At 40.6% G+C, this 24,282-nt stretch overlaps 1 protein-coding gene across 1 annotated transcript in view; it reads left to right on the top strand.

Moving 5' to 3' along the window:
- Positions 1 to 4,843: 4,843 nt before the first annotated feature.
- The window catches only part of TUBGCP3 (tubulin gamma complex component 3), a 56,353-nt gene continuing 36,914 nt past the window's right edge, over positions 4,844 to 24,282 (top strand). The window contains exons 1-5 of the mRNA XM_063337887.1: positions 4,844 to 5,118; positions 17,269 to 17,376; positions 19,234 to 19,301; positions 22,265 to 22,342; positions 22,843 to 23,060. Of these exons, the coding sequence (XP_063193957.1) occupies positions 5,043 to 5,118; positions 17,269 to 17,376; positions 19,234 to 19,301; positions 22,265 to 22,342; positions 22,843 to 23,060 (548 nt within the window). The 5' untranslated portion in view covers positions 4,844 to 5,042. The remainder of the gene's footprint in view (positions 5,119 to 17,268; positions 17,377 to 19,233; positions 19,302 to 22,264; positions 22,343 to 22,842; positions 23,061 to 24,282) is intronic.

Here is a 24,282-nt window from a genome sequence, read left to right as displayed (position 1 = left end):
CTTTACTTCAGCTCCATATATGTAACATGACTGTGATACTACGGGCAGCACAGGAACTTAGAAAACGTCAGGCAGTTTTACGGAGCTTGTTGGAATGCCTGCCTGCCGGCTGCAGTTATACTATTCATTAGAAAGATACATAATGCTGTCTGTCCCTGTGTGATCAATAACATTTAATATTGAGTGGGCTTCAATATGTGTGTCTGTATATCTTCATGTTGGAAAGGAAATCTGTTTATGGCTAAGAAGTATTCGACTGATAAAAATGAAACTTATCGGACAGTGGAGGCACCACAGGAAGAAAGACAACTGTTCTGAGAAGCAAAACATTAGTACTGCTTCCAGTTTATAGGATAGCCAGTATTAGTCATCTAAAATTGTTATTTTACCGCAAATGCTGAAAAAAATCCAAAATAAAAAATGAAAACGTCCTTAGTTGAGCCCTTATATATCTTAAAGCATAGTTTCTGGCATCTCTTAAGTATGTCAACACACAGGTTTATTTTTTGATATACATGTCAATTCAGTGGCCTATCTGTAGGGACATGGCGTTATGGAACACACTTCAGGCTCCTCAGTCAACAGAAGAACAGCTTAAGTCAAGAGTTTTGAAAATGGTGAGGTGGTAGTAATTTTGTGAAAGTTACAAGATGTAGGCCCCAATGCAGAACTAACACACTCAGTAGGGTTAAACTGTTATAAACTGTTTGGATGAAACTCCCTCTTCATGTGAGCCCTACGCGTGCACAGGCAAAACCTCTGTCTGCAATCAGGTCACAACCCCTCATCCTAAAATATATGGCCTTTCCAAAGTTAGATCTGTGGGCACCTTTAATAGCCTTTTAATACTGCAGACTCAGCACAGCAGGGCTCTAGGCCATTATAGGGTTGCCTATGCGGAAAAGAGATGCTTAGGTACAGAAGCCAAATGGTGCTGGAGCCAGAAGAGATCCAGCTGCTGCTCCTCCAGGGCTGCCATATGCTAAGTAAGGCACAGACAGTATCCTCTGCTGTCTCCAGCCACTATAATTCTTGACATTGGTTATATGACACAACGAAATATGTCTATCTGGCACAGTGAAACGCTGGAGGCGTCAGCGTGATGCTCTACTGATTTCGGTGTATCCCGCCAACAGCTAGAGCTATCTAAGGTATTGAGCCCTGTAGACAGAACCACAAAGGAGTTAAGAAAACCAGGGCAGTTAACCCTCAGGGTTTTTATAAGGGTAAGAATCTTTCCTTAGTGTTATTGCTTAGATTTAAAAGCTTAAGACTGAAAGGGACTACCGTGCCCTCCAGTCTGATCTAGTGCACAACATACACACAGCTCAATAGCTTCTGTGTCAGTTTGTATCTGGTCACTAAGCCTGTAACAAACGGCTGGTTTAAAATGTTGGAGATATGGAGAAAGTGTCAGGCCCTTAAACATATCTCTCTACTGATTGAATATCCTTATTGAATTAAACCCGTATTTTTTTCTAGCCTTATTTTGCCAAGCTTCAGCTTCCATCTCCCGCTGGATCTCATTGTACGTTCTTCTGTTATAAAGCTATTTACCACCAGAAATATGTTCTTTATGTAGCGGCTCCGAACGCAAGTCTCTCTAAGCTTCTGTGAATAAACTAAATTCCTTGAAAGTCACTGTCATATTTTTAAAAGCATGCATTTAACTATGCTAACTGATGGATGTTCTGCACTGTGAAAAATCTGAATGGCAATTATTGTTTTTTTTATTGTCCAATGCTCAGAGGCCAAGCACCAAGGTGAACTGAGCTTATAGCTATACAGTAAGAAAAAACAGTTGATATCTTTTCTTTCTCGCTTTTCAAAAATGAAAGAAATTAAGACATGATTCTGCATGCCCATTAAAAAGCAGGGGGATATTTTAGGCTGATTTATGTGATCATAGCTGTACTGCAGCTGGTAGAGCTACGATAACCTGCATACTCTAGTAACCTGCCTTACCAGAATTAGCATTTCTAAGAGAGGATTGCAGGATTAAGTCTTTTCATTGAGAAAAAAGCAAGGAGTTCTGTGAGCAGCAGAACTAATGAAGCTTAATTTCCTGCATTTCCCAGCAATTTGCAATTTCCCTCCTGCCTCTTTCTGACTGCTTCCCACATTACTCCCAGAGCTCTGTGTCCCTTACGCCTTCAGTTCCTGCATCCTCCATCCGTCAGGCTGGGCAAGAAGTAGCCGGTACTGTAGGTGGTTCAGAGCTAGGTATAGCGTGCTATCCAGTGTGTGTACACCGATTAGCTGGTTTGCTAATAGCAAACACAATAGGGAGAACTAAGTTCTTTTCAAGGGGCCACTAACTTGGACCTTAGGACACTCAGCCACTGAATTCCATAATTTTTTTATTAAGTCATTATCTTTAAGAACTCTATGCCTCTATTAAACTTGGTTGAAATTGACCAAGAGATCCAAAAGCTATGAGGAGGTGCTGACACACAGAATAACTGTATAAGCCTCATTTCCTTAGGAAAAAGAAGCTAGAAACGAAAGGACACATTCCCAGTAATGTAACAGAATGAACGGCTTATTACAGTACTTCAGACGCATAACGTAGGATGTGGTTTTGCTGAAGCTGAAAAGCTTAGATTAGTAATTGTACTTTTGCTTGCAGGCACACACGCATGAGCCCATTTTAACGACATGTTCTTATTGTGCTGCTCCGTAATGTGTTCTGATTCCAGAACGGTGACACAATTGCCACAGGTAAAACAGCCAGCATGACCAGAAAGAATGAGTAATATCCACAGTAACAGGATATTTGTGAGTGACTGGATTCCCTTGGAATTTAAAGATACTGTAAAGCAGCACCACTTCCTGATGTTATTGCCAAAGTTTTCTTCTCCTGTGTGAGCAACCATATGTGCTGCTTGATAGATTAACACCTTCCATGATGGAATCTAAACCTGAAGTGACCGTCAGCAGCAGAGAGTCACTGGCTCTTTGTAGAAAAACAACTGCATTTGCTTTAGGTGGAGAATGGAACAGAGATTCTTCTGATGCTCAGTACAAAAAAAAAGTCACACCATCTTTGAAGTCTTTCCTTCAGAATTATTAGAGATGCAGTTTACACCCACATGAGATAAAGTTACTTACTTACTCACATGAGATAAAGTTCTGATAACTTTATTAATTTTGGGTTCTACCTTGCTTCTCAAAAGACTGTAAAGAGAGCATGACTAGGATTTGAAGAGCTATAATGGGAGTAGTAGGACTATGATGGTCCTACTACAATATTCCAAGTAACAAAAAACCATACATCCTCAATGAATTTCAGTTCTTGGCTTGCCATCATTAGTTTCTATCAGTAATGCTAGTGATGAGCCATTGTTTACATCTATAATGTTCCCATAATGAAAGGCCTGCATGTATGTGTCTGTAGACGTCATACACACAAAATTGTGACTACCCATAGATAATGAAGCCAAAACAGGCTGCCAAGAAGAAATGGGTTGCACAGCAGAAATGTATTTGTTTACAGGCAATGGTGCACCAAGCCCATGTGCCTGCTGCAGCATTTCAAAGCACTTTGTATGGGACAGAGCAGAGGTGGATCAGACAGAAAGCTCCCGCAGCACAGGGAGAACAATTATTCCCTAATTATGTATTTTGGACTGGACCAAGCATGAATTTATCATAGAATCATAGAATGGTTGGAGTTGGAAGGGACCATGAAGACCATCTAGTTCCAACCCCCCTGCCATAGGCAGGGACGCCTCCCACTAGACCAGGCTGCTCAAAGCCCCATCCAGCCTGGCCTTGAACACTTCCAGGGGTGGTGCATCCACAGCTTCTCTGGGCAACCTGTTCCAGTGCCTCACCACCCTCACAGGAAAGAATTCCTTCCTGATATGTAATCTAAATCTCCCCTCTTTCAGTTTAAAACTGTTTCCCCCATCCTATAGCTACACTCCCTGATAAAGAGTTCCTCCCCATCTCTCCTGTAGGTCCTCTTTGACTACTGGAAGCCTGCTACAAGGTGTCCCTGGAGTCTTCTCCAGGCTGAACAACCCCAACTCTCTCAGCCTGTCTTCACAGGAGAAGTGCTGCAGCCCTCTGATTATCTTTGTGGCCCTCCTGTGGACCCACTCCGACAGGTCCATGTCCTTCCTATGCTGGGGACTCCAGATTTACCAAAGAAAAGAAACGGAAGACGTACACCTTGGAAAGTCGATGCCGGTGCTGTGGGGTGATAAGCCTGAGGAGCAGCTCAGTGGGAGCAGCACGGACCAACCATGCGCCTGCCATGCCCCGCAGCCCGCTCTGCCTGGACAGATGGAGGCCAAGACCTCACCAGGGGAGCGGGGCTGAGCGGCGCAGGGAGGTTGTGGGTTGAGGATATTCACACATTTTTCCCGATCTGCATTGATTTGTAACTACTTGGTGTGGAAAAGTTACCGACATCACAGCCAGGGCAGCCACCCCACGGCTGCGCTTGGCTTGTTCTTCTCTGGGGAGAAACGAGTGAGCCTAATCTCCCCGGCGTTTTGAGGGACGGATGGGAGGGCATTTTCCAAAAGCAGAAGGCTGTTGCCAAACGGGAATTTTCTATTTCCATTTTGGGGGACATTTTTGGCCTGGGCTGGCACGCATCACCCACCTCACCAGCGGTGGCCGAGGCCCGGTCCCCACCGCATTGCCTCAGGCCACCCTGGGGCCCTGCGTGCCGCCTCCCCGGGGTGTACCGGGCCCGGCGGCACCTCGGCTCCGGGCCCGGCCCCGGCCCCGGCCCCGGCCCCGGCGGGAGCTCTGTGTGTGGGGGGTCCGGCGCTTCCCCCGGAACCTCTGTTCGGCGGCGGCGGCGGCGCGGCGGAGCGTGTTGGTGGCGGCGCGCAGGGGCATTGTGGGTGCGGGGCTGCCGCCGCTGCGGCTTTCGGCGGGTTCTGTTAAAATGGCGCCCTAGGCGGTGGCGGGAGGTGTCGCCGGGTCCTTGCGCCGCTGAGCCGGGGGGGCGCCTCTTCTCCTCCCTCCTTTCCTCCCTCATCCTGCCGTGCCCCCACCCCCGACCTCCTGCCTCACGGGCGGCCATGGCGACTCCGGACCAAAAATCCCCCAACGTTTTGCTGCAGAACCTCTGCTGCCGCATCCTGGGCAAAAGCGAAGGTAACGGCTTTCTCCCGCCATTCCCTCCACCGACAGCCATTGGAGCCCCCGAGGGTGGAGGGGGGGAAGGGAGGCAGGAGGGGGCGATGAGGGTGTGCGAGCCCGGAGGGGGTGAAGAGATGCCGGGGCGGGCGGGTGCCGGCCCCTCCAGGGCGGCCCCCTCAGCCCACTCGCCGGGGATCGATCGTGTTGGTGCCCGCCCCGGCCCGGCGGGGCTTACGGCGAGGGGTGGGGGGCTAGCAGCCCGGGCCATCCGCCCTGGGCCTCCGGGCGGCTCCGGGCATGGCAGCGGTGCCGTCAGCCGGAGCCGCGGGCGGCTGGGTGGCGGGAGGTGGGCGGGGGGAAGGGGGATCGTGTCCTCCTCGTTTTCCTCCTCCCCCAGAGCGCTTCGCTGGCTGCGAACGGTGCTCGCCTCTTTGGGGAGGGGGGGGGTGGGGGCACCGCTCCCGGGGTGTTTGGGGCGAAAGGTGTCTGTTCAGGAATCTCCACCTTCCTCCGATGCCTGGTCAAGTCCAGCCATTGACATCCGCTAGGTCCTCTACAGCTCCTCTGCATCTTGGTGCTGCTGCTGTCATCCTCCAGCAAGGGAATTAATCTCTTTGCCCGTTTGCGTAAGTTTCTATCTGTTGCAACCAAGGCAAAGACTCTGTTTTTAGTAAGCAGTTGGAGAGTGGAAAGGAAGAGGTGCATCTGCTAAGTCTCCTTTTTGAATTGCTCTGTTTATAAGCATTGCTCACCAGACAAATTCATGACATAGCTTTTGTTCTATTTTCTTGAATGAGAGATGGCTTTCTTCCTTATTAGCAGTGGCTGTAAAGTCTTTTATTTGTTCTTTTCTGGTTCCATGCCACTCTCTTCTGACAGGTCACTCCTGGTTACCTTTAGGTGTTTCCATGACAGCAACTAATAATTCCGAGTATTGAGTTGTCGCAAAGAATTGGGGTCAAACCAACTAAAACACAGCCTTTAAGTGAATTGCTGCTATCTTAGAAGTCTCAAAAATTAGTGACAAGGTGCAAATATACTTGTTGTCTCTCTCAGACTTTGTTTACACCTCTTGGAGACAGCACCTCACGGTCTCACACACCATCCTTGTCTCTAAATGGGAAAGATACAGGTTTAATGGATGAAGTATTTGATGGATAAGGAACTGGCTGGATGGCCACATCCAAAGACTTGCAATCAATGTCTCAATGTTGAAATGGAGATCAGTAACAAGTGGTGGTCCCTCAGGGGTCTGTATTGTGACTGATGCTGGTCAATATTTCTATTAATGACACAGTGAGATTGAGTGCACCCTTGGTAAATTTGCAGGTGACACCAAGCTGAGAGGTGCAATTGGTATGCTTGAGGGAAGGTATGCAACTAGAGGGACCTTGACAGGCTTGAGGTGTGGGTCCACGTGAACCTTATGAAGTTCAGGTAGGCTGAGTGTTCCTGCATATGGGTTGGGGCAACCCCCAGTATCAGTACAGACTGGGGGATAAATGGATTGAGAGCAGCATTGCAGAGAAGGACCTGGGGATATGGGTGGCTGAAAAATTGGACACAAGCCAGCAATGTGCATTTGCAGCCCAGAAAGCCAACCATATCCCAGGCTACATAAAAAGAAGCGTGGCCAGCAGGTGGCGGGAGGTGATTCTGCTCTGCTCTGGTTAGACCCCACCTGGAGTACTGTGTGCAGCTCTGGGGTCTCCAGTACAAGAAAGACGTGGACCTATTGGAGTGGGTCCAGAGGAGGGCTGTGAAGATGATCAGAGGGCTGGAGCACCTCTCCTATGAAGACAGGCTGAGAGAGTTGGGGTTGTTCAGCCTGGAGAAGAGAAGGCTCCAGGGAGACCTTATAGCGTCCTTCCAGTACTTAAAGGGAGCTTATAAGAATGACAGAAAGACTTTTTACGAAGGCCTGAAGTGACAAGACAAGGGGTAATAGTTTTAAAGAGGGTACGTTTAGATTGGACATAAGTAAGAATTTTTTTACTTTGAGGGCAGTGAGACACTGTAACAGGTTGCCCAGAGAAGTTGTGGATGCCCCAGCATTGGAAGTTTTCAAGGTCAGGTTGCACAGAACTTCAATCAGACTGATCTAGTGGGAGGTGTCCCTGCCCATGGCAGGGGGCTTGCACGAGAAGGTCTTTGAAGGTCCCTTCCAACCCGAACCATTTTGTCATTCTGTGATTCATCTGAGAAGCTTGAAGAGCTCATAAGAAGTTGGAATTTTTTTGTCTTCACTGAAATGTTGAGTAGAGACTTCTTCACAAAAACACTTACGTTGATCAGTTGAACTCTATAATCTTAAGGGTCTTTTCCAACCTAAATGATTATATGATTCTATAGTCAACAGCTCTTAACTGCTGTGTTTTGTTTTGTTTTCGAAAATCCTTTCCCTCTCCATTGCATGTCTTCTGCAAGGCCATATATTTCCCATTTCCGGAATTGTCAATCTGTAGTAATTCTGTGACAGGGATTCCTGGTATGAGATTTTAGCAGGATGTGGCAACTTCCTACTCTTCCCCTGTATTCCCCAAATGAATGGTAGCTTCTAAACTGTTTAATACCTCTTGTGTTTTTATGTAACCACACGTTTCTTTTAGCAACTGGTTTAATTGTATATTAAAGGGTATTTCACATCAGCTTACAACTCTTAGGTGCTATTATAACTTTGCTTTTATAGCTGTTTATTGCTTTTTAACATCCCTTGGAAACTTCTTCTAAAACCATTGGTATATGTTCTTATTTAAGAGCATTTCAAACTTTTTGCTACCAGAAATGTCAAATTATTATGCTAGTTCTTCTTCAAACAGAAACAAGAGGGGGAAAAAAAGGTTGAAAAAGAGATTGTCTTGCTTTATTGCAGTAGTGGAGGCCTCTGTGAGGACATTATTTCTATATTGCCTAATCCTGTTTTCTTCGTGACTCCCTTTCTTAGATTTGAAAGGGACTGCAAATTAAACTGAAGCTAAGCTTGTTGTTTGGTATTGAGTATCTTATCCACGTCTGTGACATTTGTTAAACTTAAGCAGAGCATGGGAAGAAACCTCTGCATTTATCAATGCGGGTATGAGTATTGAGGAGAGGTGGCTCACTTCCTTTTTGAAGCCTATACATCTCCATCTCCATACATCTCCATCTCCTCTGACTGGAATAATAAGTTTATTTGCAAACAGTATGCGTGAAAACATGGAGGAGAACTATGATTTGTGTTATTTTTTTAATTAAATGTTAAACCTATTCCTGTATGCTGGGATTCTACTTGTGTAACTAAAATCTCATGTCTGTGTGACTAATGAAGGGGGAAATTTTGAACCACATCATGGTAAGCTGCTGTGTGCAACCTGTAGCCCACTACATCTGTTCACTTGTGGGTTGTCTGAGGGCTTCTTTCAAGAAGCAACTTAAAAAAAAAATAAAAATAGTGTGGCTTGTCTGCCATGTTTATCATCACCTATATTTTTATGTGTGTGACAGATAGGAAGCCCATCATTACACTACTCTCTATTCCTGTGTTAAGAGGGACTCTAGCATTGAAGGCTCAGCCCTCTAACGTGAGACTTCTCTTGAAACACTCAGCTGTAGTGTGTGTGTTAGTTTGTCATCGGCTCAGCTATTGATTCAAAGGGCATAGAGACTGATAAATCAAAAAGTCCATGAAAGAAATCTCAGTTGTGACAGGTGTGTGTGGTGATTGTTTCCCCTCCCCTGGTTTCTATGTCCAAAGAACAAATGAAGACAATAAGGGAATTTTGTTAGTACCAGCCTCCTCTGTGTTGAGGCAGATGCATATGTCCCTGGGTGGTAAGGAAACTACCAGACAAGTTATTTAGCATCTCACTTGTTTTCAGGCTTGTAACTCTAATTTCCTTTCAGCACAGGATAAGTTTGAAGTACAGTATTGGTGTGTCGTTAGTGGTCTACATGCAGCTTCTCCCCTCCTTGTGTACTGATGAAGTGAGGCTGCTTTGTGTATGCACATTCTATTTTTTGAAGCAAACTTTACAAGTATTATCACTTTAGTCTTTGGTAAGTAATTTATGATGTTCAACTACTTTTACAGAGTTTAGGGAAAAAAGCTTAGATACTTAAGAGATCTTTAAATTTATTTGAGAAATTATTAGTAAATTTTAGTAAAAAGAAGCTGAAGCTAGGTACAGACAGCCATCTTTAACATCTGTTTGTGTAGTTAGCCTGCTGTGAATTCTTGAAATCCTAGCTTTTGATATCTTCCTGGAATAAGTAAAATCTAGTAAAATACAAGGTACAAATGTAATTGGGTGAAATGTAATGGTTAAATAATAGAAAGGAGTTGAGATTTGCGGATCTAATTGTTCTTCCTGCCCATGTGTTCCCTGAGTTTGTACTTCAGAAGGTTTGGTGTACTTGGCTACATTCCTTCTCAGCACTTGTGTTTTATTATGTTTGTGAGGAAGCTATGGCTTCAGAAGGAGCTGAAGGATTCAGTTTATATAATGTGTGTATCATAATAGTGCACTTACAGCTAATGCGGGATGAGTGGTCTTACTCATCTGTGTCTATGTTCTGCGATCCCATGCCTGAAATACTCTGCAAACGTGATGGAGCCTGTCGTCTGCTGGGGATTCCTCTGCTTCTGCCTGTGATGGCCTTAGAAGGCCTCCACCTTCCCTGCTTGTTAAAGATTGATGTTGAAGTGAATTTGTGCTATGGTGGAATGTGACTGCAGAGGCTCCCAGTGATAGAGCTGTCCTCTCTTCCCACTTTTTTGAGACTATCCGCTAAGTAGATGGCTTGCTTAGTTTCCAAAATCAGTCAGCTGCATAGGCCTAGTTACTGTTGTTTGGTTTTTTTTGCAAACAGCTCTGCCGCTGCAAAATTCATTACAAGGTCTGCTGAGTTATGTGGAAGAACTCTGTTTAAGATAATAATAAAAAAAAAAAAAGTCTACATCAACTTTTTTTTTGGTAGAACTAAGGTTTAAAAGCTCTTTGTTCCTGTGCTTTAGTGAATTCTCAAGTAGGGGCTCAAAGCTCGCTTTCCATGGCGCTGTGTGCGTGCAGGCACCCACTGTGGTTCGTCGGGAAACTCTGCAGTTGGAGCCATTGCTCTCTCTTCATTTTGTCCTCACAGTGTCTAAGAACTAGTGTACTAGTGTTGCGTTATCAATCTTTCTATGTTTATCCAGGCTATCCACCTCACTTTTACACTAATATCTGGTCTTGCAGAGAGCTTGCCTGCCTGTGCAGTAATTTCCATGACTTTTCTTTTCTCCCTTATTTGTGGACTCCAGGAGTTATACAGGGTTGTGTGCCTCTATTTGAACAGTGAATTTCGTCCTTCTGACAAAAAGCTTCTTGTTCTTAGCTGGCTTTCGCAAACCTCTGGTAATCTTAGTCAGAGACTTTGCAGAGTGCTGTACAAGCTTGTCAGTTGTAAGAGCTCTTAGTGCATCCAATGGAATCAAATGGTTTTGCTGTAGATATTCAAGCTACATCTATTTGTTTTTGAATTCTAAATAGATTTTTATGTGACAGAGTGCTGCTGGACGTGCATGCACTCTAGAAAGTGATATTTCAGTCTTCAGAGAGCGGTTTGCTACATAAAGTCCATAGTATGGCCATAACTTAATCTATGTAATGTCAGTGGGGCTTTTGTTACTGGTGTTTGTTTTGGCTTTTTTTTAAGCTCTGAACTATATGTTAAGATTTCATGTTGGGGGGTAAGCATAATGTTCATTCAAAAGGTGATATGGAGGGGTTTTTACATATGTTAGTAACAGAAGCAAGTGCAAATTGTCAAGTTAGGCAGAAATTCACAGTGCAGGGGAATGTTCCGAGAAGGTTGTGTGACCATGTTGCTGATAGTCCAGTGGGACATTCCTTAAAAAAAATGTCTTTACTGACAATACAACCAGAGCTAGCAACTTTAACAGAATTAAAGAATAGTTATGTGTCCTGTGCTGTGCTTCAAAATTTGTGGACAACTTTTAAGTAAGGGAAGGCATGGGAATCTCTGTGGTTTGGGTTTTGTCCTTTGTTGGAGAGGAGTGTGGAGACTGGAAAGATGGCTAATTAAAAATAAACTTATAATGCTTCAAATAAAAACTTGCATGAACAGAATATTTTTACGTTGACACTTTATAATTTGTTTTTACTGTTATTTTTCCTTCTGAGTGAAATGAACTTACAACTGAGAAGTTTAAGATAGTTGACTAATGAGGAAGACTGATGCAAAATTAATTTTTTTCAGGAATTCTTCATAACTGGGCTGGTCCTAAAATTAGACTTCTCAAAACCAATGTTTTCTACAGGAACAGGCGGTTTTGCTTACGTGTGTAGATTTTTCTTAAAAAACAAAACAGGAACTCTAATGGCATTCTAGACTAGTATTTTAGTTTATCAGTATGTGACATCATGTTAATGCAATTGCTTTTCCTGCTTGTAATAATTCATACTGACGTAGAAGTTTTGATATAGTTAAAACAGAGAAGATACAGCAGCATTACTGTGTTGATAAACTCGGTATCTGCTCGTGGTATATGTGAAAAGGTTGTCAGCTCTTACAGCTTTTCTTCCAGGCTTAGTTTTACAACAGTAGCATGTTAGGTGTTTAGCAAACACTTTGCTACAGTAAAGAAGTCTGGGTTTGTGTTGGTTTTTGTTGTGTGTTTGGGTTTTTTTGCTTTTTTTTTTTTCTTCAGCATGTGTTAGATGGCAGCATCTGTGTCTGAGTAGTTTGCGGCAATAGTTGTTAGCCGGTCAGTGCCACACATAGAGCGTTGAACGCAGTTCAGTGTGTAACTGTTTTACAATTATTTTGAATCTGCATTTGAGCAAAACTGTTTCCTGGGATAACAGACAGCTGACTGCAAGAAGAGATAGTGGAGAGAGTTTGCTGGTCTCTGAAGTCTTTCAAGAAAGAAAGTGTTTGCTGTCTGGTTGAGATAAGCTTTCTTGAGAATTGTCCTATAGTTTAGAAATTATACTTACAGACAAATTAAAATAATGTGTCTTATTTCCAGGAAACCAGGTTTATCACAATTATGATACATTAATGTTTGGAAACAATGTTTCAATGGGTACTTTTAGGACTCGGTTTTTATTTTCCTCTGTAAATTTAAATAGATCCATAGCTGATGGTGTTTGCAGAAATGTATAAGACTGTAAAGTGAATTTCAGTTCACTTCCTAAAATTATAGATAATGTCAGAAGCTTATTTTTAGCAAAAGACTTGCTGAATTTCAGCATTTCCTCTGAAATACTGGCTTCTTGGAAGTACGTTGGCCAAGTGTCTCTTTGTCATCTGAACTTTTCCTTTAAACTTCACCTTTTGTCCTGTTTCTGCCTGCATTCTTTACAACCAAATTCTTCCTGTGCATTGCTCCTGTATTTTTTGCATGTGCTACACTTGTATTTTCTTCAGCTTTAAAATGCTGTTACCTGCCTTCTGAAGTGGTTCAGTTTTAATACTGCATTGTTCATAGGAAAGTGTGAATGGCTACGTGGAGTATAGATCTTTGAATTATTGATAGACTGCTCTACTCAAAGGAGAGGGTTTTAAAAATTTTTTTCTTGGGGATTTCACCAGTGCCGTTTCTTTGTTCAGTTGTATGGCTGCTTACCAATATCATTAATTGTATATGTATGTGTGCAGTACTTAAGATATATAGTCTGAGGGGGAGTGTCTGTCTTTATCTGCATTCACTGCTCTGATCAGACTCTGTAAAACAAATGATGACCAGTGTTATTTCCCCTCTTACCCTGCAAACAGCTGCATTGATTTCACGCATCAGATATGTTGAGCTTGCTGTTACATAATAAATGCATGCTGTAATCACTTTTTGATGAAGAAGGATGTACACATATATATCCGTGTATTTTAAGCCTGTCTGCTGTCATAATGGCTGTTCTGTGAGGAGGGAAGCAATTAAATATGTCTGTTAGTTATAAACTGTGTGAATCTTTATTTTACTGACAGATATCCGTATTAAGTTATATTTAATCGCTTTAGGTACTGAAGTTATTTTACAGACTTACAAGAAATAATCTGCTGAAGAAACTCCCCCAGCAGGGAGTTTTGTTTGTAAAAGAGAAGCTGGACTTGATATGAATAAAACATGAAAATCTGAATAAAATATAATATGGAAGCAGTCTTGCTATGATGCTATTGAATTGCCAGTATAAATCTGTATGTGTAAAGGCCAGGTAACTTTATTCCATGTCATTAGTAGTATAACAGGTTTGATAATCAGAATTTTTTTGATGGAATCGCAGTCTTTCAGCTAGAGATCATTTTCAGATGCCTTGTTAGGGCAGTATGGAAAGGACTATACTAAGATTCTGTGCTTTAACTAGTCTTGCTGTGGATGGGGTTGAATTAGAAGGTTATTATAGAAGGTTATATACCTATCTTAAAATTTTCCCATTACACGAAAAAACCCTGTTACTTACTGTTAATAATGTATCTGTTGTGGTTTTTTTATTAGATTGAGGACTTTTATTTAAATCTTCAAGGTTTCTGTCCAGAAACCTTCATGTGTGTTTCTTTGACTGTCAGTCTTGCCATCAATACTCCCTTGTACCACAGAACTGGAAGCATAGGTAGTCTTTTAAAAGCTGTAGTGTCAGAGGCAGGTTGGAAAGCACACAAATGGCAAAGTCCATGATTTTTTTCTTTTATTTTGAGGTAAATGCTTATTTCAGCATCAGCAACCAAAATAAACCCACCCAAACCTGTGGCAACATATAGCCAGTTCTTCTGGAGAAATGAAGTTCCAGAGAGTGTCTAGAGACTTTGTACACATCTTGCTGGATTTTGTAATTATCTCCAGTTGACTAAAGACAATAAACCCACTTGACTTCTCATTATGGATTTTGGTTCACTTGAATTTAATCTAAACCCCCCAAAACACAGGGGGAAATAGAGAGGAAGCATAGCCCTCAAATCTTTTTTTGTTATGAAACGTTTTGTTCAGAAACCGAAGAATTTTTTAAAAATTAATAAACACAGTAAGTACAACATTGCTTACATGAAGAACTGCGCATTGTCGTTCAGTGTAAATAAATAAAATGTAATGCTCTGATTTTTAAATTTTTCTTCAAGTGTTAAGCTTACTGATAATCATAGTATAAATCATAGCATGAAAAGTTAGCAGAAGCAGCTGAATGAACAATGGTCAGTTGTCCAGACATAGCAGAATTATTATTATTTTTAATCAACTAGATATTTTCTTATTCAACGCTCTTATTGAGATAAGCATACTGTGATACACTGCACAGTCATAACTGCATAGGAAACAAGTTAATTCAGTAGAGTTAAATATGTCTTTATTTCCTGCGGATTTGTGTCACAAGTCTTCTCTTCGGTAAACCCCCTGCATTCCTCAGCTGTAATACTGTCAGCTTTACTCTCGTTCCCTGTAGCTCTCTTCAGAAATCCCTCTTCATTTATCCTCCAGGTCTCTCTTCCTCCGTGTGTGCTGGCTGCTGTTGGGGCAGGATGCAGTACCTGATGCTGCTAATTCTGTGCTGGCAGACCAGAGGGAATGCTTAACCACTGAACTTTCCCTGCAGTCTCTCCTCCAGGGAGAGCTGTTTGGATGTTTGTTCTACCAGTCCCCAGTTTCTATGAAACCTGTTTAACTTGGTATTCCTGAGATGTCTATGAAATTTGTGTGTTTTTTTTTTAAAAAAAAAAAAGAAAAAAGTTAAAGGGCAATTTCTAAGGAATAGGGTGAGGCAGGTGGACATAAAAGTTAATTTCAGAACACAATTTTCCTTGGAAAACAAGGGTAATGTATCTAATGAGCGAGGAGGAACTGTAGGGGGAGGTTCTCGTGGCTTTGTTGTGGTTGGGGGCTGTGTTTCTGTCTGTTTGTTGTGGTTTTGTTGTGGATCGTTGTTTGTTTTTTTTTTCAAGATGACATCTATGTATGTGGTGTTTTTTAATTGCTTCTTTCTTTTTATATTTTTCTATAACTTGTTTTGAACTAGTTTACTGGAGATCCATTTTCTCCTGCTTTTTAGTGGATAATCAGTGAGGGAGTTTATTATTTAATCTAGATATATGTCATAATTGGTAAAGTACTTTTGGTATCAACCCTCAATCTTTCTCCTGACTTTAGTTCATCCAAGGTGCTTGACCTGGAACTCCTTTAGCAATTTTATTTTTAATTTGCAGCCCACGTTAAATCATTATAACAACATGCCAAAAATATGTAAGAATTACTAGAAAAGCCTAGCTTTTGCCTCACTGCTGCTAGGTACGCAGTTGAGAAATTAACAAAAGATAAAACTATTACTATTGTCTGGGATAACTTGGTGCCAATATTTGACTTTAATTGGCCTCTCAGAATCCTCTTGGAAGTCTTGAATTGTTCTGTAATGCCATGCATTATACTTAAGAATTACTCAGAAACACTTTCTCATACTTAGCTCTTCTCACCTGGTTCACCAGTTCGGTTTAAGCTGCCAGTATCTGCACTATTATTTTACATTTGTATTTACAAGTCCTTATTGCAAATGAAAGATTGCACAGTCTAACAGTAGAACTATTCTTTCTGGGAGGTGTTTAAGTTAAGCAGATTTGTGGCCTTACAGTAGTCTGGATGTTGGCATTTTCTTCCCTGAAAGCAGAACGATACTGTTGCTCCTTTTGTAGTCCAATATTTTGAAATACTGTTAAATACTAATGATTCTGTCTGAGCAAACTTTTTTCCTGCTTGTGTGAAGTACTGCTTTGTAGCAGTTGGCTAATGTTTGGTGGTCTACAGTTGTATTCTAGTAGACTAGGACCAGTGGGTGGCACTTATATCGTGAGACAGTAGTCGTGCATTCTGATTTCAGATTTCTCCTTTCCATAAATTTCTGGAGATTTTCATATGTGTAATCAATAATTGACTCCTAGTATCTCCCAGGTGATTTTTTTCAATTGTAAATATTAGTTAATTTAAGAGATGATTTAACTCTTAAAATATTTCTGCTTCTAGCAGACCTTTAGCCTATTCCGTTTTCCTGTTCCTTTTGTATGTATTTGTCCAGGCCAGCATCCTTTCTTTTTCCCTCAGCTGAACCGTTGCTGCATTTACTCTACAATTTTCTCTGAAAATTGGCTGCTTAACTGACTAAATAAAACACACGAGGAGTCTGATGCATTTGCACACAAATCGTTACATACAAAACAGACTTAACGTACAGAATTGCTTGGTTGTGGTGGGTTTTTTCCTTAAGTCAGGAAATGCAAGGATTCAAGTAGCTGACACAACGCGTTTACACTGTTTCTTATGTACCTTTCCATTCATGTTATTACAATTATTCCTATATGAGGAGTAGAAACTTATCTGACACTTTGTAAGGGCCCTCGGCATGTCTGTAGGGTTATTGCTTGATTGATTTTTTTTTTTCAGGTGAATAAATGGGAACATGACTATGCTGTAGAGGCATTAATACTGAGCTGGCCCTAACTCAGCGTTACCAGACTATTAATCTTCCTAGAAAGCAGAGATTCTTGCACTAAAACAATACAGTTCAGCAACAATAGTAAAAACAGAATTATTGCATGATGGAGCAGCGGAGGGAGGTCAGTGGCTTGTGACCTCTCTATTAGTATCTCTATTATGCATTGGTATATGATGCAGGTACCTCTCAGCAAGCTTTGAACATAAGTAGTGAAACCATGTAAACAGATTTAAAAACAAAACACCTAAAACAACGTGCAAACTGGTGAAACCACTGTTGTGGATATCTGAATAAAGATTCACAGGTAGGATAATCCAGTTTTAATGCCTGGTGAGAGTGTGCCTGGTGGACGCGGCTATATTGTTCTGTGTGTGAGCTGAACTGCATGACTTTGTGCCAAGTCCCGCAGCATTTCAGTCTGTGGAGAAGGGCAGAGCCAGTTGAAGTGTGCTGATGCTCTCTCATAACTGGGTAGGCCTAAGTGTCTCTTCTGTCAGCACAGAATAGGAGCTTGTTCACAAATTTAAGTGCACGCACAAATTATTTTGTGGAGTGTATACAGGTGAGTGTTTTGAGGATTATAGTGTAACATTATTTGATCTAAGCCAGGTACGTTTATGCCGGATTCAGCCATAGCAATGCAATCTCATGTCTAACTTTTATTTATTTTAATGGAACTTTAACACTCTGCTTAACTTAGAGTTTTCCTTTTTTCTTTCAGCTGATGCAGCCCAACAGTTTCAGTATGCAGTTAGAGTTATTGGAAGCAACTTCGCTCCCACCGTTGAACGGGATGAATTTCTTGTAGCGGAGAAAATCAAGAAAGAACGTAAGTGAATCTTTGTTTCTTTCTTAGAAATAGGAATGGAAGTTTTTCAAGAAGTTACATGATCAGTTTATTTCTTGAAAATGGGACAACTCTGCCTCACAGGTAGTTTTCTAATCTGTTATTATTGCTCACCCCCAGAAATCTCATGATGGAAATTCCATTAATTCCCCAGTTAATATTCCTGAGTGGCTGTTTGTGTTCTCAGCTCAGATTTTTCTGAATGCTTAGCTTAGACTTCCCTTACTGCCACTTTCTTCATGTTTTAGCCACCAAGAAAATAAGAGACAATTAATATTGCACTTCTTTCACTCTAATAGTACTCAGGCTTCATGAATTCATAGTTCTTTTTTGAAGACTGATATTTTTGTGATGTGCACTTTAGAAAGATTACACTTTGACACAATTAACTTAATGAGCACCTGTGTGAAATTTGGTGAATGAGTGTCCTGGGAATTGATGGAATTGTTTATGTGACTTACCTGATACTTTTTGCCTTCAGTTTCTCTACAAGTTTATCTGCAACCACCTTCTCAAAACCAAAACATTAGACCATAACAGTGTAAGTTATGTTGCAGTTACATTCCATTGTGCTCTGTGCTGCTCCGAGTCAAGTGCTGCACCGTATGAATCCAAGGTGGATTGATACATTCTTCTTGAAAAGCCAAATACTGCTTTCAGCAGATTATCGGCTTTACAGTAGAATGTCCAGAAACAATTACCTGAAGTATGCTAATTAAATTAAAGCTTCATAATTGAGCTTTGAATGTTCAGCCAGGGAGATTGAATTAGGGTAACTCAAGTCAGTGGTTGTAACTGTTTTAAGGTACGTGTGTATTTCTTGCTGACGTAGAGCTTCCATGACTTGCTGAAAGGCAAATAAGCCCATCAGAATTTCTCTAGATGCCACTCCAAAACACTGTTCTACAGCATACACTTTTTGCGTGATGAATTTCTATGTGCTTTGGCTAGTACTAGCCAGCACAGCATATATTCTTTGGGTCTATTGCCAGGAGTTTTAAAGAGGGTTATCTCCCTCATCTTCTTTCTCCACAGCTTCAGCTCATAGGCTAATGTTAGCGGTCACGTAACAAGTGACTGGATATATCCTTCTAACTTTACACTTATTTTGGAGTTACCAGGCAGGAAGTGACTTACTTGGCAAAATGCACTTAGCAGTGGCTCTTGATGCTAATTAACACTTCTAACATTTAACAGCAATTTTTTTTTTAATTATTAAGGTTTCTTCAGAGGTTTGTTGTTGTTTTTTTTCTAACCATGACTCTTTCTTATGTAACATGGCTTTTCTGAAGACATTTGAAAGCTTGAAGATTTTTTTCCTGTTAGCAAAGACTGCTGTTGTGAAACTGTCAGTGATTGAGACTGTTATTTTTCTTAGTATTTAAAAGTTGTGTGACCCTGAATTCAGCTTGACTTTGAGCAAGTGGCATTACTACTTTTGTTTCTTGCTTTTATTGCTTAAAATAGGAACAATTACACTTAGTTTTGTGAAGGGCTTTGTAGCATTCTTTAACCCGTACCTGCTTTCAGTTACATTTTAATTCCCTAAACCTAGAGAATGGCAGACTAGTCTTTAAAAGGGCACATATTGAGGTGTATATTTTTATTGCCCTAAGAAAAACAGGTACTTACATTGCATCACTTTTGATGCAAGAGTTTTCAGGGCTGGAATGCAACATAACGTGAAAACAGATTAAACTGTATGAGTAGAGTGAAATAGTTAAGCATCATTATACTTTCTTGGGTACATTTTCTGATTTACCACAAATATGTAGTTTCAGATATGACTATTATACTTCCTTCAATTTTTTTAATCTATATTTCTTCTTTTTTTAATAGTTGTGCGACAAAGAAGGGAGGCAGATGCTGCTTTGTTTTCAGAACTCTACAGAAAACTCAGTTCACAGGTAGTGTAATAAATGTATAAAGAGTGAAGAAACTGAAAGCACACATAAGCATCCTTCTGACATTATAGAGTTGTTTTGGAGAGTGCTTGGGTCATTAACAATACTTTTCCTGAGAGGATGGCTGAATACTGGAACAGGTTGCCCAGGAAAGTTGTAGAGTCTCCATCTGTGGGGACAACCAAGGCCTGACTGAACACAGTCATGGGCAGCCTGCTGTAGATGACCCTGCTTTGAGCAGAGGGGTTGGACTAGGTGATCCTGAGAGATGCCTTCCAACCTCAACAATTTGTAATTTTTGTGAAAAAGTTTATAAGTTACTTTTTTTTTATACTATGAGCTGTTTGCTATTAATTAGAAATTCATTTGGATTTAATTGTAAATCAGAAGAGAATAAAGGATACATTTTTTTTTTTAGTCCAGTCCACGAATTGGCACTTAATCCAGTCCATGAAGGGACCCTGCTTTGAGCAGAGGGGTTGAACTAGGCGATCCTGAGGGGTGCCTTCCAACCTCAACAATTTGTAATTTTTGTGAAAAAGTTTATAAGTTACTTTTTTTTTTACTATGAGCTGTTTGCTATTAATTAGAAATTAATTTAGATTTAATTGTAAATCAGAAGAGTAGAAAGGATACATTTTTTCAGTCCAGTTGCGTGAAGGGGCACTTCGTATGAAGTAAGGAACTCTGTAAAAATAAAGTGTTCATTTTTTGATTATGTAAAACCTGTGAATTTTCTTATTGTGATTTATTTTACAGCAACACCTTGCAAGTATGTTAATTTTATTAATCTAGGGTTTAAACAGTCTTCATGCTTCTTAATTTTTTTAAGTGCTCCAGGTCTTTAGTGTTGAAAGTTAAGAGTTTGCTGACTTTGATTCTGCTAACACCAGTGTTACTGGTGTTGGTAATACTGCATTGGTTTGTACCGTGAAGCAAGTGTCACTGGTTTGCAGACATCTGTTCCGATAACCTCAGCCGTTGGTTTCAGCCTCTTACCTGTATTATACTATGTGATCTTGCTCTTTTAATACAGATTTTGTGTAATGTGTTTCTGTAGCTTATGTACTATGTTGCCATAGTGTTGCATTTGGCAAGCATCGTAGCTGCAGAGCATGGTAGCTGTAAGCTTTGAAACAAAATGCCTTATCTGTGTTAGTAGCAGTTTGGTTATTCTTCTGAATGTAATACAAAGTTCCATATCAGCTATCTCCTCCTATTTTGCTGCCTGCTCAAATGTTTGAGGTTCTTTTAACCTGCTGTTTCTTTTTTTTTTCTTTTTCTTTTTTTTTCCTGTGCAAGCGTCTTGTGTACTTGAAATGGTGTCATCTGAATACTGCCTTCTTTAAAATTCACTCTAGCAATTCTTATTCAATCTGCTGTTTGGTTTATTACTAATGGTGGACAATCATTTCTTTTCCCTGTGAGCTTAGGGAAGGGCACAGAAGGAATATGTGTCTTCTGAATCAATGTGCCTTTTTCTTCCTCTGGCAATTATCTTGAAAGCGAATAGGAGAAAGAAAACAGCTTGTGTGAATCTGTTTTAACTTTGTTTCATCCATTACTCTAAGGAGGGAAGGAGGTCAGTGCTTATTTTAGCGGCAGCTTGCCAGTTGAGCAAAGCCATCCTTCTTGAGGCACTTAGACTTATTCTGTCCTGGACAGTAGAAGAAGAGGCGATGTTGCTGCTCCTTCTTCACCAGTTGTTAATGAGTTGTTGGATTAGTTATGCAGCAGAAGATAATAGACTTCTGCTCTACATAATAACATAGAGTGTCTCTTTCTAGACCTTTGGTAGGTTTGGTTAGTGGGCTCTGTCCCGAGGAAAGAAATGTTCTATGCCAAAATTCTTATACCATGTAACATATACACACAAAAGGCATAATTTGCGGAGAAACAGGAAAAACAAAAAAAGGTGAGAATGATAATGTGTTTAAAAAAGAATTTCAAAGTGACCTTGAAAGTGCTTTTTGCAAGACTGATAGCACTGAATTACACTGCTTCATAAGGGATGCAATCTTTGAATCTTGGTATGACTAAACTTTCCTTTATATTCACTGCTGCTTAGTATTTCAGACCATAGCTTGATCAATATTGTGAGGGAACTTGTATGTCAAGTCAAAGAAACTTACTCCACTACTTAATCTCCTTGATCAATTCAGGTGCAAGCATTAGTGTCACAGAACTACAGAGTAACATATCTAGAAACATCTGCGTATCTAAAATTAAACATTTAAATGTTTGCCATAACTCTTCTCTTCAAAGCATGCTTTTTGTAGCTGGGGCTTTAGCATTGTTCTGTCTTCTGCTGGTAAGCTTTTTGCTGAGATCTAAGGCTACTGAGAGTGTTATTCTAACAGTCTGTATGTATCTGCATATCTGTCTGTTTGCTAGAGACTATATTGCATATCTCTCAAGTTTCCTGTTAACAATGTCTCTATAAAGCTGTAGAAGTTTTGGTAGCTCTCTTGATGGCTTTTAAAGCAATAGAAATTGAAACCCTCAAACTTTTGAAGCCTCACTGTAAAGGAGAGTGAAGGGAAAAGTGGAGAAAAGTTGCTTAAAGTTGTACCATAAGTTTTCCTTCTTCAACTTTAGGTTAGAGTTGCACCTGTGTCTGAGGTGTTTTAAATGGTGAGAGTGTGGGGGAATGCTGGTAAAAGTTCAGTTCTGTATAAACATCTTTCTTAGTAGGTATGAATTTTAAATTGAGTGTATTTGGTGATCTTAGAGCAGGTGAGAGTTGATGGTTTGAACGTAGTGGAGAAAATTCATAAAAATTAGCAATACAGAGGCTGCATTTCGTGTTCCCAGTTTACTCAAGACTGTGGCTCTGAGTTGGTCTTATTTGTGTGGAAAATTGATTTGTATGTGTACGTGTTAGTAGGCTGGATAATTAAAAAAAAATCCATTATTATCAAGAGTTGAAACAAACTCATTTCTGTTTGTCTTCATCTTTTTTAAAGGGCATTTTGAAAAACAAATGGTCAATACTCTACCTCCTGCTTAACCTTAGTGAAGATCCACGTAAGCAGTCTAACAAGGTAGGTGAGATCCTTGTTACTTCTGAGAAACAGTAAATGTGTGTCAGTTATTTTAGATGCTATTCAGACTCACTATCCAAACTTAACCAACACTTCAGGTTGTGTTTGTGGTGGTTGTGTGTGAGGCTGAAAGGAAGAACACACCTGAAAGAAGTGTCTGCAATTTTTTTGTGTAACTTTTTAATTCTAAGTAAATGTGAAATTATGAGTTGTCTAACATTTGAGGCCGAAGTTGTGACTTTATTAGATGGGTGGGGTTTTTGTTTGCTGTCTGCTTGGTGGTGTAATATCTGCTCATGTGCTAAGTTACATTGCTAAAAGTACTTTTGCTCGCTGTAAGGGACTTGCTTTTTTGTCATTATAGTTGTAACAACAGATCTTTCTTTGCATAAACATGGTCTTCAGTTATTTCTTGCGTTCTTGAATATTACATTCCTGTTAAGTAAAGACATGACTTGAAGCAACTCACAAATCTTTTCTTTTTATTCTCTCCTTTTCAGGTGTCAAGTTATGCCACGCTTTTTGCTCAAGCGTTGCCACGGGATGCTCACTCAACCCCTTATTACTATGCTCGGCCTCAAAGCCTTCCATTGAATTACCAAGACCGCAGTGCTCAGTCTGCCCAGAGTTCTGGCAGCATGGGGAGCAGTGGAATCAGCAGCATCAGCCTGTATGCCCTGAATGGGCCAACGCCAACTCCGCAATCGCTCCTTCCAGGGTAAATTAAACTTTTACCTTAAAAATAGGTTTGGAGAAGATTAGACAGGATCTGCTTTTTTTTTTTCTTCTTCTTTTTCTTTCCCACACCCTCCCCATTTGTATACCATTGGAAATCCCACTATAGTTGCATAGAAACCGTGTTCCTTAGCTGAACAGTTCTGAATATCAAGTGCTGTCATATGACCATATGAAACCATAAATGGCTGGCCAGGTGTGTCCATTCTTAAACTTAATCTTGGCTATCTGTTGAATAGCTGATATTTTACTGGATCCTCTCTTTTGGATTCTAGTGCCAAGTCCTTTTACAAATTTTTCAGTTCTCTGAAATACAAATAGTTTTTATTTTTCTTCTGTAAACACAGTGGATTTAGAGTCACTCAGGTTCCTTTTATGAAGCATTCCTCAGCCAGCATCAAATTAGTAGACTTAATATCCTCTATTGTCAAATGGGTGACCTTTCTTGCATGGCCTGACTTTCTTTTAAGTGTGTTCACAGCAGGTTGACGGTTATATTAGAGCAGTCTTGCATCTTGAGTGGGCAGGGTTGTTTTTTTTTTTTGAGGGGGGGAAATATACAAGAGTTGATTTAAAAAAAGTAAATTACCTATTAGAAAAAAAATCCTAAAACACTTACTGTTCAACAGTGGTTTAATTGTCTGTTCATACCAAGATGAATCTACATTTGAAACTGAAACATTCATTTACCAAATACTTCAGACTTTTGATGATTAAAAGCTGGCCATTGGAAGCCGTAAGATGATTACCTGAGTATTGACTTTGTTAAATAAGCCAACACAGACAGTTACGTGCTCAAAATCTGAGCTCTTCTTGTGCCATTGGGTATCGTGTTATATTACCCCAGCAGCTCTTCAAAACCAGACAGAGATGCACTGCACAGAATCTGTGTTCTGTGGAGGGAAAATGGACGTCTTCAGTCTGTGAGAGGGAGTGGTTCAATGGTCATTCTGTAGTGTATACCTGGAAATACGTTGCTTCATAGAAGTTGAGCATGGAAGAGTAAACAGAATGTTACAGAACATATAATAGTGAAGACTGTGCTTATTTATGTGCTTATTTGTTTAGCCTTGAATGGAGAAGCCTGGAAATAAAGCCTTTGTCCGAAAGCAATGGGAACATTGCTTTTCAAAAAACTGTGGTTAATGTCAGAAAAATTCAAGAGACTATAATAAAAGAAAAAAATCATCTAAAGGAATGCAGAA

Source organism: Chroicocephalus ridibundus, chromosome 1 (genome assembly GCF_963924245.1).
Source record: "Chroicocephalus ridibundus chromosome 1, bChrRid1.1, whole genome shotgun sequence".
In the NCBI taxonomy this organism is placed as follows: domain Eukaryota; kingdom Metazoa; phylum Chordata; class Aves; order Charadriiformes; family Laridae; genus Chroicocephalus; species Chroicocephalus ridibundus.
This window is presented reverse-complemented; position numbering and strand designations above follow the sequence as displayed.